Genomic DNA, 16,653 nt, shown 5'->3' with positions numbered 1-16,653 from the left:
TGCTCAGGGGTGGGAGGTCAGGCCCATTAGCTAAAAAGAGTCATATCAGCAGGCCATGAGATGTCTGTCTGCTTATAGGAAAGAGCAAAAAGGTCCAAATAGCAGAGAATTATGCTTTGTGCACTTCAATAATCTAATTTGGAACATATATCTCCCATAGGAAATCATAGAAAACTATAAACAATATCCCGGGCCACCAGCAAATGTCAAACAATGTGCAAACAATTCATAGGTCAGTAAAAATGTTTATTTTGGATTTATGGGTTGCTCCTCACCCTCCAAACCCTCATGCTAGCTTGACTTTGACATTGTTTTCTGATGTCGGATCAATCAGATTACATCAGGGGTGTCCAAACGTTTTCCCTCATAGCGCAACATGAAAGGATGCAAACTTTGCCACTTTGATATTTTGTAAAGCAACACATGTAGATATGCTAACAAACTATATACATTTCATCTCAGCTTTGTCATATAGGTGAAAAAACATTTCACCTTCACATTTTTGCTGTTTTTGTTTTAAATATTTCAAATTTCTTCATAAATAATCATACCTTTTCTTCTCAGAATATTGTGACTTTATTCCCATAATATTATAACTTTTTCCCCAACCTAACTTTCCAAAAATTACAACTTTTTTTTATTTCTCACAATCTTACAACATTTTTGTGGTAACACTAACTTTTTCTGCAACCTTATTTTCCAAAATTTACTTAAATGATTTTTTTTTAAGAATTTTTTTTCTTTAATGTTTCAACTTTATGCCATCAAAATTACGTTTTTTTCTGAGTTTATTTTCCAAAATTCTTTATATAAATTTTCTTCTCGTAAATATGATTTTATTCCCATATAATCATTTTTTCCCCAAGCAAATTTTCCCAAAATAACAACTTTATTTTTTTTTGTTTCTCGACTTTAAAAAATTATTTAATATTTCAGCTCTGTGCTGCAAAAATATAATTTTAAGTTTAAGTATGTTTATTCTCCTAAAATTGCAGCTTTTTTCTAATCAGAATACGACTTTTTTCTCTCAATATTTTGACTTTATTGTCATAAAATTAAATCAGATTTTTCCATTTTTGCTGTTGTTGGTGTTTTTTTTTTATTTTTTGTTTTAAATGGCATGTGCCGCAGGCCAATGGAAAAACAGCCACCGGCCGCAGATGGCCCCTGGGCCACACTTTGGACACCCCTGGATTAGCTTTAGCTGCAGAACCCTCCCCTTTTCTCTTCAATTACCACCCAAACCAGGTTTAATCCCTAAATGTACTGTAAGTATCAACTGGACAGCTACTCACCACTAATCAATGATCATTTAAAGGTGGACGTCTCAATTACTTGCGTTATTTGGCCATTTGGTTACCATTTGGTAGTGGTCCTGGTCCCACAAATGTTTGTCCCAGTTGAGAATACATTTTCTCTCTCCAACAGGGTGGAAGAAAAGGTGAAAACTTTGACAAGTTCTTCACGGCGGCTCCGTCGGCACTCACCCCCTCAGACCCGGACGTGCTGGCCGCCGTCAACCAGGAGGACTTCCAGGGCTTCTCCTTCTTTAATCCAGAGTGCGCCCCCTCGCCACTCACTGCAGTCTAAAAGAAATAGGAAGCTTGATAGCTTATACTGCGTACAGTACATACACTAGTCCACTTTTCTACTAGCACGTATTTCATCGCACACTCTTTGCATGCATTATCTATTTGTTTCGCCGTCATCATTTCTGTTTTACGTGCACAGCAGACCACAAAATCCCTGAATGACAATGTAATTGACTTACCAGGGATGACATTGCAATGTTGTGTGCAAAACGTCTACAATAGTTATAATAGCGATGATGCAATGACCTTGTATGACCTTACATGCATACATACATTTTTTTTGTACAACTTTTGAGACACTTGTTTTCTGTGTTGCACGAGTCCTTGGTGTGTATGTATGAGAGAATACATTCCAATATGGCTATACCATTCCATTTTCCTCCGCTTATCCGGGTCGCGGGGGCAGCAGTCTTAGTAGGGAAGCCCAGACTTCCCGGTCCCCGACCACATCCTCCAGCTCCACCGGGAGGACACCAAGGCGTTCCCAGGCCAGCTGTGAGACACAATCCCTCCAGTGTGTCCGAGGTCTTCCCCGGGGCCTTCTCCCGGCTGGGCATGCCCGAAACACCTCACCAGGGAGGCGTCCGGGAGGCATTCGGACTAGATGCCCGAGCCACTGGCTCCTTTCGATGTGAAGGAGCAGCGGCTCTACTCTGAGCTCCTCCCGGATGACCGAGCTCCTCACCCTATCTCTTAGGGTGAGTCCCGCCACCCTACAAAGAAAACTAATTTCAGCTGCTTGTATCCGCGATCTCCTTCTTTCGGTCACGACCCAAAGCTCGTGACCATAGGTGAGGGTGGGAACATAGATCGAACGGTAAATTGAGAGCTTTGCCTTCCGGCTCAGCTCTCTCTTCACCACGACGGTCCGGTACAGCGACCGCATTACTGCAGACGCTGCGCCGATCCGCCTATCGACCTCACACTCCAACCTTCCCTCACTCGTGAACAAGACCCCTAGATACTTGAACTCCTCCACCTGGGGCAGGACCTCATTCCCAACCCGGAGGGAGCAATCCACCCTTTTCCGACTGAGAATCATGGCCTCAAATTTGGAGGTGCTGAGTCTCATCCCAGAAGCTTCACACTCAGATGCAAACCGTCCCAGTAAACGCTGCAGGTCACAGCCTGATGAGGCCATCAGGACCACGTCGTCTGCAAATAGCAGAGATGAGATCCTAAGGCCCCCGAACTGGACTCCCTCGACACTTTGGCTGTGCCTAGAAATTCTGTCAATGAAAATTATGAACAGAATCAGTGACAAAGGGCAGCCTTGGCGGAGGCCAGCGTTCACCGGAAACAGGCTTGTCTTACTGCTGGCAATGCCAACCAGGCTCCTGCTCCGGTTGTATAAGGACTGAATGGCAAGTAGTAGCGCGCCACCAGTCCCATACTCCCGGAGCACTCCCCACAGGACACCGCTTTTTCCAGGTCTACAAAGCACATGTAGACCGGTTGGGCAAACTCCCAAGTACCCTCCAGTACCCTTGCAAGGGTGTAGAGCTGGTCCAGTGTTCCGCAACCAGGACGAAAACCACACTGCACCTCCTGTAGCCGAGGTTTGATTAACGGTCGTACCCTTCTCTCCAGCACCCTGGAATAGACTTTCCCAGGGAGGCTGAGGAGTGTGATCCCCCTATAGTTGGAACACACCCTCCAGTCACCCTTCTTGAAAAGGGGGACCACCACCCCAGTCTGCCAATCCAGAGGTACTGTTCCCAACTTCCATGCAATGTTGAAGAGACGTGTCAGCCAAGACAGTCCCTCAACATCCAGAGCCTTGAAGAAACTCGTCCACCCCCGGAGCTTTGCCACTGGGGATCATTTTGACTACCCCAGATACCTCAGCCACGGTGATGGAACTGTCCGCGTTCATGTCCTCAGCCTCTGCTTCCTCTATGGAAGGCATGTCAGTGGGATTGAGAAGGGCCTCAAAGTATTCCTTCCACCGCCCAACTATATCCTTAGTCGAGGTCAGCAGGCCCCCGTCCCCACTATAAACAGTGTGAACCGGGCACTGCTTCCCCTTTCTGAGGCGCCGGACGGTTTGCCAGAACCTCTTCGAGGCTGACCGAAAGTCGTGTTCCATGGCCTCACCGAACTCCTCCCACACCCGAGTTTTTGCCTCGACCACCGCCGAAGTCACGTGCCGCTTGGTCTGCCGGTACCTGTCAGCTGCTTCAGGAGTCCCACAAGCCATCCATGCTCGATAGGACTCCTTCTTCAGCTTGACGGCAGCCCTGACCTCTGGTGTCCACCATCGGTTTCGGGGTTTGCTGCCACGACTGGCACCGACCACCTTGCGGCCGCAGCTCCAATCGGCTGCCCCAGCAATGGAGGCACGGAATAGAGCCCATTCGGACTCAATATCCTCGTCCTCCCCCGGGATGCAGGCGAAGCTCTGCGGAGGTGAGAGCTGAAGACTCGGCGGACAGGTGACACTGCCAAACGTTCCCAGCACAACCTCACTACACGTTTGGGTCTCCCGGGTCTGTCCGGCATCCTCCCCCGCCATCTAATCCAACTCATCACCAGGTGGTGATCAGTTGACAGCTCAGCCCTTCTCTTTACCCGCGTGTCCAGAACATCCGGACGCAGGTCTGATGATACGACTACAAAGTTGATCATAGACCTGCGGCCTAGGGTGTCCTGGTGCCATGTCCACTTATGGACATCCTTATGTTCGAACATGGTGTTTGTGATGGACAAACTGTGGTTTGCACAGAAGTCCAACAACATCACACCGCACGGGTTCAGATCGGGGAGGCCGTTCCTCACAATCACGCCCCTCCAGGTCACACTGTCATTGCCCACATGGGCGTTGAAGTCTCCCAGCAAAACGACGGTGTCACCAGTTGGGGTGCTCTCTAGCACCCCTCTGATGGACTCCAGGAAGGCTGGGTACTCTGAACTGCCGTTTGGCGCATACTCACAAACAACAGTCAGGACCCTTTCCCCAACCCGGAGGCGTAGGGAAATGACCCTCTCGTTCACTGGGGATGAGTCCAAAACGGAGGCACCGGGCCGGGGGGCTATTAATAAGCCCACACCAGCTCGCCGCCTCTCCCCTGCAGCAACTCAAGAGTAGAACAAGGTCCAGCCCCTCTCGAGGAGTTTGGATCCAGAACCCAAACTGTGGGTTGAGGTGAGTCCGACTATATCTGGTCGGAATGTCTCAACCTCTCTCACAAGTTCGGCCTCCTTCCCTGCCAGAGAAGTAACATTCCATGTCCCAAGAACCAGATTTGGCCACCGAAGACCAGGTCGCCTAGGCGCCCACCCTCAACCGCTGCCCAAAGCGCAATGCACCGGACCCTTATGCTTGCCCCCGCTGGTGGTGGGTCTACGAGGAGGAGATCCCGTGTGGCTTGTTCGGGCTGAGCCCGGCAGGGCCCCACGGGTGAGAGCCCGACCACCAGGCGCTCGCCTGCGAGCCCCTCCCCCAGGCCTGGCTCCAGGGTGAGGCCCCGGTATCCCATGTCCGGGCGAGGTGCGGTCTCTCCTTGTGTGTTTATTCATCAGGGTCTTCTGAATCACTCTTAGTCTGGCTCGCCACCCAGGACCTGTTTGCCTTGGGAGACCCTACCAGGGGCATATAGCCCCAGACAACATAGCTCCAAGGATCACTCGGGCACACAAACCCCTCCACCACAGTAAGGTGGTGATTCACGGAGGGGCATATGGCTATACAATTATTATTATTATTATTGTTATTATTATTATTTTTATTATACTTCATTCTTAAATTTACAAAAAAGCCATTGAACCATTAATAGAATTACCCTTCATAAAAATATTACTGCTTTTTAATAATAGTAATAAATAAATAAATAAAATAATAATAATAATAATAATAATAATAATAACAATAATTATTTTTATTATTATTATTATTATTATTATTATTATTATTATTATATTATTATTATTATTATTATATTATTTTATTTATTTATTTATATAATATATTTAATTATATAATAATAATAATAATAATAATAATAATAATAATAATAATAATAATAATATTAATATTATTATTATTATTATTATTATTATTATATAATTAAATATATTATATAATAATTATATAATAATTATATATAATAATAATAATAATTATTATTATTATTATTATTATTATTATTATTATTATTATTATTATTATTATTAAGCAGCAGTGTTGGGGCTAACAGCATTAAATATTACTACTATTATTAATACTCCGCCCAGGTTTAGTGTAAGGAACCAATAGGAGGAGGGTGTTGGCACACCAATTCTGCCCACTCTTACTGTATTTAAGGCCTAGGCTACCAGCACTTATTAGTTCGCTGACAAAGCTCTTCGGATGAGGAGCGAAACGTCCGACACCTTCTTCACAGAAGTACAGATGACGTCTCAAGAAGCCTTTCCCTCAATTGTTATTATTATTATTAAACAGCAGTGTTGGGGTAACAGTGTTAAATATTTTTATGAAGGAGTAATTCCTTCATAATTTTTTGTTAATAATAATTATTATTATTATTCCCTGCGATTGGCTGGCAACCATTCCAGGGTGTACCCTGCCTGTCGCCCAAAGTCAGCTGGATGGATTATTATTATCATTATTATTATTATTATTAAAATGTTGTGTTGGGGTAACATATGGGTTCAGTATTTCTCTGATGGAGTATTTTAGGTTACTAATGTAATGACTTTAACGAATGTAAGTGAAGTGATGAGTAATTATGAAAAGTATGAAAGTCATTTCCCCAACACTGTTTAACAGACACACGGTCCTCTTCCTCTGGGCTCAATCGACAAAATACAAAATGGGCGTCATCACACCAGCGGTGACCTCACACGACCCAATCCGATGCCCCATACTGACGACTGGCTTTAAACTCCACCCCCATCCTGGGCCCGCCCTTTATCACCTCACATTGCCTCCCAATTTGGACTAAATAAGGTTTGTGCGTGTGCGTGTGTGTGTGTGTGTTGTGACGATGTCCTCACATGCAGCATTGACTGGTTGTAATTAAAAAGGGGAGGCTGATCAATACGCCGAGCAAATCATAGCACGGCCGTGCGACCAGGTGGCTCCGCTTTACTCTCCGATTTGGCATCTCTTATCTTTGCACCTCACATGGCAAATATTTCATCTGCTTTATGTTGTTTTTTGGTTTTGAATGATTTCACGTCACACTTTATCAGAGTGGGAGATCTCCCGTCTTAAATGACACTTTACTTTAGTGGGAAACTTTGCTAGCTAGTACACAAAGAAGCCCAGTAGTACTGTATACTACCTTGGTGTGTGTACCTTCCATTGTTTCCATGTGATGGGAAGTGGCTCAATAAAGCTGCTGACAAACAACTTCTCACTTCTCTCACCTTCTCTCTTCCGAGACCGGGGGTGCCCAAACTGCAGCCCGGGGCCATTTGTGGTCCGCGGCACATTTTAAAAATATGATTGAAGAAGAAAATAAAGTAAAACCCAACAACAACAAAAATGGAAAAATCAGCAGTAATTTTACAAGACTAAAGGCAAAATGTTACAAGAAAAAGTTTCAATCTTACAAGAAAAAAAAATCTTAATTTCACGAGAATGAGGAGAAATTTTAGTCGCATAAAGTTGAAGTATTAAAGAAAAAATGTTATTGTTTGAAAGAAAATGTAATATGAAAAACAAAACAAATATATTCAAAAATTTGGGAAATTAGGTTGGGAAAAAAGTAATAATATTACGAGAATAAAGTAGAAATATTATGAGAAAAATGTCATTTTAATAGGATAAACTTGAAATATTAAAGAAAAAATATATCCTTTTTCAAACATAATACGAGAATCAAATGTCAATTTTATAGAATTAGGTTGGGGGGAAAATGATAATATTACAATAATAAAGTAAAAATATGAGAATAAAATCATAATTACAAGAACAAATTGTCAAGAAAAAAGTTTAAATAGTTGGAAAATGTAAAAAAAAAAAAAAAAAAAAAAACAGCCAAAATTGAAAAAAGTCAACATTGTAAGGTAAAAATGTTGTAATTGAATGAGAAAAAGGTTGCAATTTTATGAGAATAAACTGGTAATATGGGGGAAAAATTAATCATTAAAATCATTTTAATAGCAGTTGAAATAGTGAAGAAAAAATATATTTTTTTAAGTCACACTATTATGAGAAACAAACAGAAACTAACAACTTGGCCTGAGAAAAAAAAAATTGCTGTTGATAATCGATATTATCGACATTTTTTGAGACAATTTTTTCATATTGTCATGAGGTGTAATTCACATTTGAACCACTAGATTTATTTTATTTTATTTATTTTTTTATTTTATATTTTATTTTATTTTATTTTATTTTTTATTTATTTAATTAAATTTTATTTTTTATTTATTTATTTTTATTTATTTATTTATTTATTTATTTTTATAATTTTCTTTGTTGTGTTTAAAAAAAAAAAAAAAAGGAAAGGGAAAAAAAAAAAAAAAGCTTTGTTCTTATTTATTTATTTATTTATTTATTTAGTATTGTCATCATTATTATCATTATTATGAATGTTCTCTCTTTTTTTTTTTTTTTTTTTGGGGGGGGAGGGCTATCTCACCATTATCTATTATGTGTTATCCTGACTATCACTGAAAACATGACATGGAATCCAGGAAGTGAACTACATGTACTGTACTAGATGTAGAATGGATGGGGGGTAGGATTAAATAAGCTTTGCTTCTTCCTACTCCTTTTGGACATGTGGAACTGTCAAAGAATGATTCACGAGATGTATTCCATTGTAACCTTCATGTTCAAATAAACTAAACCAAACCAAACCAAACCAAACTAGATGGTACTCAAGCATAGTGTACCTGTGTGAGCCACATTAGCTTAACACAGAAGTTGCCTGTGCGTATGTTAAATTCAAATTCAAATTTAAGCCATATAATCGTATTGGATGGTTGCATTTCTTTTGCAATGTAGCGAGCGGCACTGTCTGTGCGCGCGCACCATTTTGCACTCAGTTGGCCCTAATATTTTGTCGTACTGTAGCATGTGACTTAACCCAACCACCCATTCTCTATGCCGCTTATCCTCACTAGGGTCGCAGGGGTATGCTGGGGCCTATCCCAGCTGACTTTGGGTGTATACCCTGGGCTGGTCGCCAGCCAATGGCAGGGCACATATAGACAAACAACCACTCACACTCACATTCATACCTATGGACAATTTAGAGTCGCCAATTAACCTAACATGCATGTGGGAGGAAACCAATGTATCCGGGGAAAAGCCACGCATGCGCGGGGAGAACATGCAAACTCCACACAGAGATGCCCAAGCAGAGAGTCGAACTCAGATCTTCCCAATCTCCTGACTGTGTGGCCAACATGCTAGCCACTCAGGCACCATTAAAAAAATTAAAATAATTCTTCTTCTATTGTTTATTGGCAGTTGGCAAGCAGTTCACACAGTTAGCTTGCTTGCCAGAAATGACCACAATAGAGATTGAATGACGAACGAGATTGAATGACAATGGTCTACAGCCAATCAGGACGCAGAAGACAATGGGCGGTGCAGACAGGAGAGGACAGAGACACATCCACCCAAGTACAGAACTACAGCACTCAACTTCCCACCATGCAATTTTTCTTAAAGGGCAAGGCTCGGTCTGTAACAGCGTTCATACTGTATTCTGTAAAAAAAAAAAAAAAAAAAGCACTCAAAATGCAGCGAGGCCGCGAAAGGTGAACCGTGATGGAGCGAGGGAACACTGACTGTAATGACAGCAATGTAGCTTGGTTAAGATGCAGGACACATTGATGCTGTTGGCGCTTTTTGGAGGTTTTTTCAGAAGGCTTTATAGGTGGAATAGGTGTGTCCGATTACGTGCATTCCTAGCTGCCTCTTTTTAGCTGCTTTTATTTCTTTAGACCGCACAGAAAAGAGAAAAATGTGTCTCACATAAGGATTGTGGATGATGGGCAAAATTCCAAACAAACTGCTCTTTGCAGAACTTTTCTGTGCACAGTATCCTCATCCTCTCATGTTGAGGCTTCCAAGGGTTCCAAACTCCAAAGTAAAATGTCGCGCCCTGCCGCCGCCCCTCCCACTCGCACACACAAAAGTGCAACCTCAAGCAAGCACGTGCGCGCGGCTCAAAGATGCTGAGGCGTCTGTTTGGTGCACACTCTACAAACTGCGCCTCCACTCCTTCCTTCCAGCATGGGACTAATATCCCCTTAGAGATCAAACAAGTTGACCTTCACATTAAAATCTCATCAGACAAACCCACACGGTTCTCTCTCTTTCTCTTCCTCTCTCTCTACTGTATCTGCCCTTCATTGCTCCTGCACCTCATTCGTCCTTCATGACCGTGCTGCACTGCACTGTTTGCTGTTTGCCTTTAAATCATCCTGTCAAAAAGGCTTATCGCTCTGCTTGTAGCCTCTTGATAAGACTGCAACGGGATGCTGCTGCTACTCGAGCGCTACGAGAACAAGAGATACAGGAGGTTTGGAACCAGCAGCTCGTCGTCTTTAAACATCCAGCTCACTGTCGGCCTTCTTCCTACTACCCTACTATCTTGTTCTGTCGCTTCCCTGTCTCCCTCATTCTCTTCCACCCAATGCCCCGAGGTCTGAGGGTACCAGAGACAGTTGATATTATTTCCAAATGAAAAAGGATTATCTAAAGATGGACTAGGACCTTGCGGGGACCAGGGCAAGGAGGGAAGGGACAGAAAGAAGTATGGTAAAGACAGGAAGATGGTTGGAAAGAAGACATGAGCCAGGAAGAAGACCAAAAAATAGATCAGGGGTGACCAAACGTTTTTCCAGTGAGGGCCACGCAGTGAAAGATGAAAGCATGCAAGATATGCTAAGAAGTTGTTATTGTTAATATTCAGCTTCTGCTCTTTTTTTCCACATTTTTGCTGGTTTTTTTTCAATTTCACCTGTCTTCTTAAATAAACTTGGTACTTTTTTCCCCAAAATATGATGGCTTTATCCCCATAATACTACTCTTATTCCAGCCTAATTTTCTTACTTACAACTTTTCATAAAAACAACATTTTTTCTTATTATATTTTAACAACTTTTTTTCTCTTAATATTTTGACTTTTTTTCTTGTAACAATTACTGCTGATTTTTTAACATTTCATTTTTATTTCATTACACTACAGTATATTAGATTACATTACATTATGTTATATTACTTTTTAGGTTTCTTGGTAAATTCTAGTTTTACAATGTGCCACAGCCCAATAAAAAAACGGCAGCGGGCCACATTTTTGAGAACACTGAAATGGACAGACAGAAAGCGAGTGAGGATAGACGTGAGAGAGGTAAAGGAAGGGGAAGGAAGGACAAACCTGAAGGAGGGGCGGAATAAAGGATGACAGAGAGAGACAGAGGGGAGGGAAGGAAAGAGGAAAGGAAGGATGACAGAGGCGGAAAGTGGAAGCGAGGAAGACCAGAACAAGCAAAAAGAAAGGACAGATGAGCAGGAAGCAATTAAGGACAAGGGAAAGGATGGAATACATGTGGCAAAGCAGACAGAGGGAGGAGGAAAGGAGTGAAGAAAGACGAAAGAAAGGGAAGACGGACAGAGTTGTGGAAGGAAGAAAACAGGAGACAGACAAACAAAGGACTGACTAAATGTGGACAGAGGGACGAAGGAAAAGTGGAAAGGAAGGACGAAAAAGACAGCAGTTATGCATGGAAACAGGACACAGGATTGAGGAAGGAAGGAAAGGACAAAGACAGTAAGGCAAGGAGGAAGAGACAAAAAGTGGGTGCAAAAGAAACAAAGAAACCACATCAATGGAAGACAAACAGGAAGTAAAGACCAAAGAAACTTGCAATGCGGTGTAAACAATGAATAAAAGGAGTGTAAAAGTGACTATGGGGTGTTATTTCATGCCTTGAGAGCGCTAATAATGTTAAAAAGTGTATTTAGAAGGTGGTTAACAGGTTTTCTGTCGTATATGCTACCCGCTACATGACACTGTGGGTTCCCTTAGCAGCTCCTTCAGCAGCAGACTGTTACACCCAAGGTGTAAGAAGGAGAGGTTCCGCAGGTCCTTCATACCGACCGCTGTCAGGCTCTACAACACCAACACCTGAACCATGTTGTAGTCACGATGCTTTACTTTACTGTTCTCTTTACTTGTCTTGCTTGCTTGCTGCTGTAACAAGTAAATTTCCCCGCTGTGGGATCAATAAAGTACATACAATACAATACAATATGTCTTATATATGTCTTGTTATGTCTACTACTGTATATTGGGTAATAGAAGTGTAAAGGTGGCTATAGGGGTGTTATTCCATGTCTAGAGGGCTCTGATAATGTTAAAAAGCATATTTAGAAAGTCATAAACAGGTTTTCTATGCCCAAACTACCAAAATATTCCATTTATTAACTTTGAATACGATATCACTGAAATTCGCTTAGCGCAGTCGAGTCTGGAACCAAGATGAGGGACGACTGCATAGCGACATGGTGGCGATTCCAGCTGGTTCTGCCTGATTCGTGCTGATTCGTGCGTAGTCTGATGGATGAAGCAGGTGAATTCAAGAAAGAATCAAAGTACATGAGTTCCTTCCTCCCTCTGCGCTCCTCGCCGTCTTCGCCGACAAGGGTCGTCAATCAATGTAAAAATTATAGGTGCACAATAATTATTGGGCTGATATGAGGGAATAATGATGTCATACTGATAAATCCGATAACATTAAAAAAGATGATAATTTTAAAAAACGCTCCAAATGAGGCGAGATTACCCGTACTGTGCGGGTGAGCAACTGAAGCGCTTCTTTTTTCAGTTGTAGTTGTACCAAAAAAACCTCACCGACCACACATAAACCTTATCAGCCACCTGAAAAGCCAGCGCCACGACATTTGAAAAGTGCAAAAGGTTTGCCAGAGACTTGTGTAGCGTCACACTGGCTGCTCGGGGCGTGTACCCGAATACAGTGCACCTTGCTGGGCCACAGCAGGTGGCTCCCTCCCCTTTATACTCTGGTTCTCCTGATAGTAGTGATGTGGTGGTAGTAATTTCATGATATTTGATTAGGACAAACCAACAAGTTTGTTGGAGTCCTTCTTACCTCCAGCTGTGCACAAACTACAAATAAATCTACATTTATAAAGTTAGCAGTTATTGGTACCATATTGTTGTGCATCTCTATGTTAAATCTCCATTTATTCATTTCATTCCTCATTTATGTGTATTTTTTGTTCATATTTTGTGGCGTCTGGCATGGATGAATTGGATTGACGTCATTTTTTACGTCGGTTTTTGTAGGTTTCCGTTTTGGAAGCAATGAATAAAGAAAAGCAGTGCAGGACGCAAGGAAGGGCGTAGTAAAGGTAGACAGTAAGGAAGGAAGTGGTTGACACCTGCCATTGATATTGACTGAACTGGAGTGAGGTCGTCTTTGTGATCACGTGACTACGCAGCACATCCGCATCGTCTCTTCACCTCGTCGCTTTCACTTCTTCAAACACACACTTCAAGGTCTCCCTTAAACACATTTCAGGACGTTTTACATTCAATCACACACACACACACACACACACATCCTCTCTCTCTCCAACTCTAGTCTCTCTCTCTCTCTCTCTCTCTCTCTCTCTCTCTCTCTCTCTCTCTCTCTCTGTGTCACACACACTTTAGAAGGCGGCAGAAGCGCATCCACCGCAGTGCCTGCTCAGGATGGCAGTGAAGGATTGCCAGGCCAGCACACGGAGGGAGTGAGGAAGAACAAGACACCACGATTCACCCTGGTGTGTGTGTCTGTGTGTGTGTGTGATTTCCTGGCTGCTGACGTGTACGCACCACTCCAGTGACAGCAGGGTGAGTAATACCCCCCTTTAAACAACCATGATTGTGTGTGTGTTTTGCCAGTAATTATGATGATGACGCCATTCCAATAGTCAAATGATGCTTGTTCTGTCTGCACCGCATCCTCATCCGCCTGCAAACTCCATCCTTCCATCCACGCTGCCACACAGACACACACACACACACACACACACGCACGTCTGCATGTTAACAACACTGCGTGTGTGCATGTGTGTGTGTGCGCAGCAAAGCCAGCCTAAGAGTAAGTTGTCCCTCCACGGCTGCATCGTGCAGTGTTGGTTCGTAGTCAACTAGGAGCTGCACCTGGCAGCAAGTGTGCCCCCCGGTGGCATCGAGCAGCATCAGGGTTGACGCGCAAGTAAAGTAAGTTCTATGATCTGCCACCTATGTCATCTAGTGGCAGGTGATACTGCACATTTTTGGTATTAAAGACAGTGCCTACAGTATATCTCCGATATCGCTCCTTGTGCTGATACTTTTTGCTTAAAAATGTTTCGATATCTGTGAATGATTTTGCCGATGATGACTATAATCAGAATAAAACTCAAGACAAAGACTGTTGGCAAGCAAAGAAAATATTGTTAACTTATTTGTGAACACTGCATAATAATAATAATATATAAGAAATATTTAAATTAATTTAATTACATTAAAAATATACATTATACAAATATAAATAGTTCATTTGAAAATAAATAACACATAACTAAATAATAACAAAACAAATAAATATAACTATAAAATTGTGAAAAACCGCAAGCAATTTATGTTGCATTCAAGGACCGGCGAACCAAGTGCAAAATTTCAACGCTTGACAAAAAAAACATGAACAGTGAAGCATGAAGACGTAAAAATGTAAAAATCCTTTTTTAAACAGTGGTACACGTATGCTGTACATTTTACCTGGATTTATAAATAAAATGTGTTTTCTGCAACAACAAAAAAAGGCTATTTCAGAGATAAAAATAAAATAAGGATTTTTTTTGGATCACCAAAAGGATCCACTGTACAACACTGTAACAATATCAACAAAATAATACAATTATTCCCTTTTATTACATACAATTGATTAAAAATAGTGTAAAATAAGATTTTAAAAAAATACAATTGACTGTCATTTCAATCTTTTGTTGTTTTTTTTACCAGCAAATCCCTCCTGTGCCTAAGAGCGTATTCACTGAGTTAGTAAACATTATACCACTTTAGAACTATGACAATGTCAGGAAAAAAATAAGACATGGAAATAAAAATATAAGAGAAAAATATCAAAATGATCACGCTAGTATCGATACTGATGCTACCCTTGGTATCAATACAATTGATATTTGAATTGCTCCGCCCACCCCAATATCATTGTCATTCTAGACCTTCGGCAGAAACGTTTTTTTAAACGTGAACACTTCCCTGATAGGAAGTTACCCGGCATGCCTTGCGGGTTACACATTAGCATCAAATGCATTGTTTTGCATGTATATTAATGAGTAAGCATTTATTATTACATTGCATGTTCCACGTGTGGTCCTTGGTTGCACCGTGAGTGAGGGAGGTGGCGTTAGGTCTGTGTTAGGGGATGGAAATAGACATTTTTATGAGTATCTCAATGTAACGCAGGGGTTTGCTGTGTGTTGCAAACGACGAGTGTTTGGACTGAGACAAGTCCGAGCATGTCTCGACTGACTCGTGGTGACAGATTCTGTTTGAACTAAAATAACCCACACTGTGAAAACGTCATCCCTAGTGGCAGCGCGCAGCATTACAGTTGACATGCTGTACTGTAAGTTGTGAGATCTTTCAGCTGTGTCCTCGTCATTCTGGTCAGGATTTTCTTGCAGAAAAAGTCCAATAAGCTGAAAATAGTAATAGCTTGTCTCCACTGACTGAGGCACGTCTTTTTCTTTCATTGACTTGTGTTGAGTGACAGCGCTGCTGTTAAGACAGCAATTTTCTACGCTGGACTAATACTTGCAGAAACAGTGCAATATTCTGGAAAAGAAACGTGTTTTGGCTGAGAAACGTAATAGCATGTCTGTATTGCATATTTTTTGATGGCGTAATCTGTTGAACGATAGCGTTACCATGCAACGACATACAATCAAGTTGCATCAATAAGAATCACTAGATACCATGCAAATGTCCCCCTAGTGGCAGTGAGCAGCATAGCATATACACTCCTGATCCAAATGTTAAAGGGTCCCTGACGTGATTCATCAACTTTGCTTAAAAATGTTACATATTGTTTGTAATTATGTTCTCCATTGTTCCATTTTTGAAAGGGAACGGTAAATTCGCAAAAATGACGAGCGAGCTCTCACAGTCCAGCTTCATTTATGGAAGGGACGTCATCGAGGTGACACCTCTCTGCTAAAGCAGAGTAAACAAACACTTCTCGAGGTAGATGGTCGACTTGGTTTAGTATATTTTTCAACAAAATAGTAGTCATGCCAAAATGTTGTGTTGCTGCTGGATGTTAACAGTATCCGGGTGATACTGTAAGTTTATTTTCTTTTCCAAAAGAGGAAGGTTTAAGACAACAATGGAGGAAGCAAGTGCATGGAATGAGAGACAGATGGACGCTCACCTCGAGTTCTATTCTTTGCAGTGATAATTTCACTGATGACTGCTATGAAGGAACACCTTTACAAGAAGCATTTGGCTTGCAAGTACGCTATAAACGCATTTTGACAAAGGATGCTGTACCAGCGGTACACAGGGAAAAAAAGACAAGAAGGACATTTTCAAAGTTGCCACCGAACAGAGTAAGTCGTGTCTTGTTTACATCATGTCTTCTAAACACTATTCCACGATAGCGACAAGGCTGCAAAGCATTATACAGTACATGTTATAGAAACATCTCTTCACAGCCCTATGTTCACTGTGGGGAGTGGATCTAAATCTAAAATAAATCAGGCTCTAAAAAGCCCTTTACGCTCATTAAGAAGCCGATTTAAAAGAATAACTGAAGGACAAGCAACTCCATAGTAATTTAAATTTACCATTCTGTGTTTTCAAGGCAACCAGTCTTCATCTCTTAAATTCACGTTCTGCAAGTTCTCTGTTTCATCTCCAAATGTTTCTTCCTCCTCGAAAACTATTGACACATCGCTCAAATCTTCTCTACAACCACTGTACTGTAAACATCCTCTGTCTCGTACACCGCCATGTTTGTTTACCTGAGTGATAGTACTCTGATGGTGTCACTTCCAGAAATTTACCATTCACGTTCAACA

At 41.8% G+C, this 16,653-nt stretch overlaps 2 protein-coding genes across 5 annotated transcripts in view; both read left to right on the top strand.

The window, feature by feature from the left end:
• The window catches only part of prkcg (protein kinase C, gamma), a 57,424-nt gene extending 52,035 nt beyond the window's left edge, over window positions 1-5,389 (top strand). For all 4 annotated transcript variants that reach the window (XM_054782126.1, XM_054782125.1, XM_054782127.1 and 1 more), the window contains one exon: window positions 1,429-5,389. In XM_054782126.1, the coding sequence (XP_054638101.1) occupies window positions 1,429-1,590 (162 nt within the window). In that variant the 3' untranslated portion in view covers window positions 1,591-5,389. The remainder of the gene's footprint in view (window positions 1-1,428) is intronic.
• Window positions 5,390-13,236: 7,847 nt separating this feature from the next.
• The window catches only part of cacng7b (calcium channel, voltage-dependent, gamma subunit 7b), a 43,188-nt gene continuing 39,771 nt past the window's right edge, over window positions 13,237-16,653 (top strand). The window contains exon 1 of the mRNA XM_054781943.1: window positions 13,237-13,417. The gene's annotated coding sequence lies outside the window, so the exon portion shown is untranslated. The remainder of the gene's footprint in view (window positions 13,418-16,653) is intronic.

The sequence above is a fragment of the Dunckerocampus dactyliophorus genome, chromosome 7, assembly GCF_027744805.1.
Source record: "Dunckerocampus dactyliophorus isolate RoL2022-P2 chromosome 7, RoL_Ddac_1.1, whole genome shotgun sequence".
Lineage (NCBI taxonomy): Eukaryota > Metazoa > Chordata > Actinopteri > Syngnathiformes > Syngnathidae > Dunckerocampus > Dunckerocampus dactyliophorus.
Note: the sequence above shows the minus strand (reverse complement) of the source record. Positions and strands in the feature narration are given on the sequence as shown.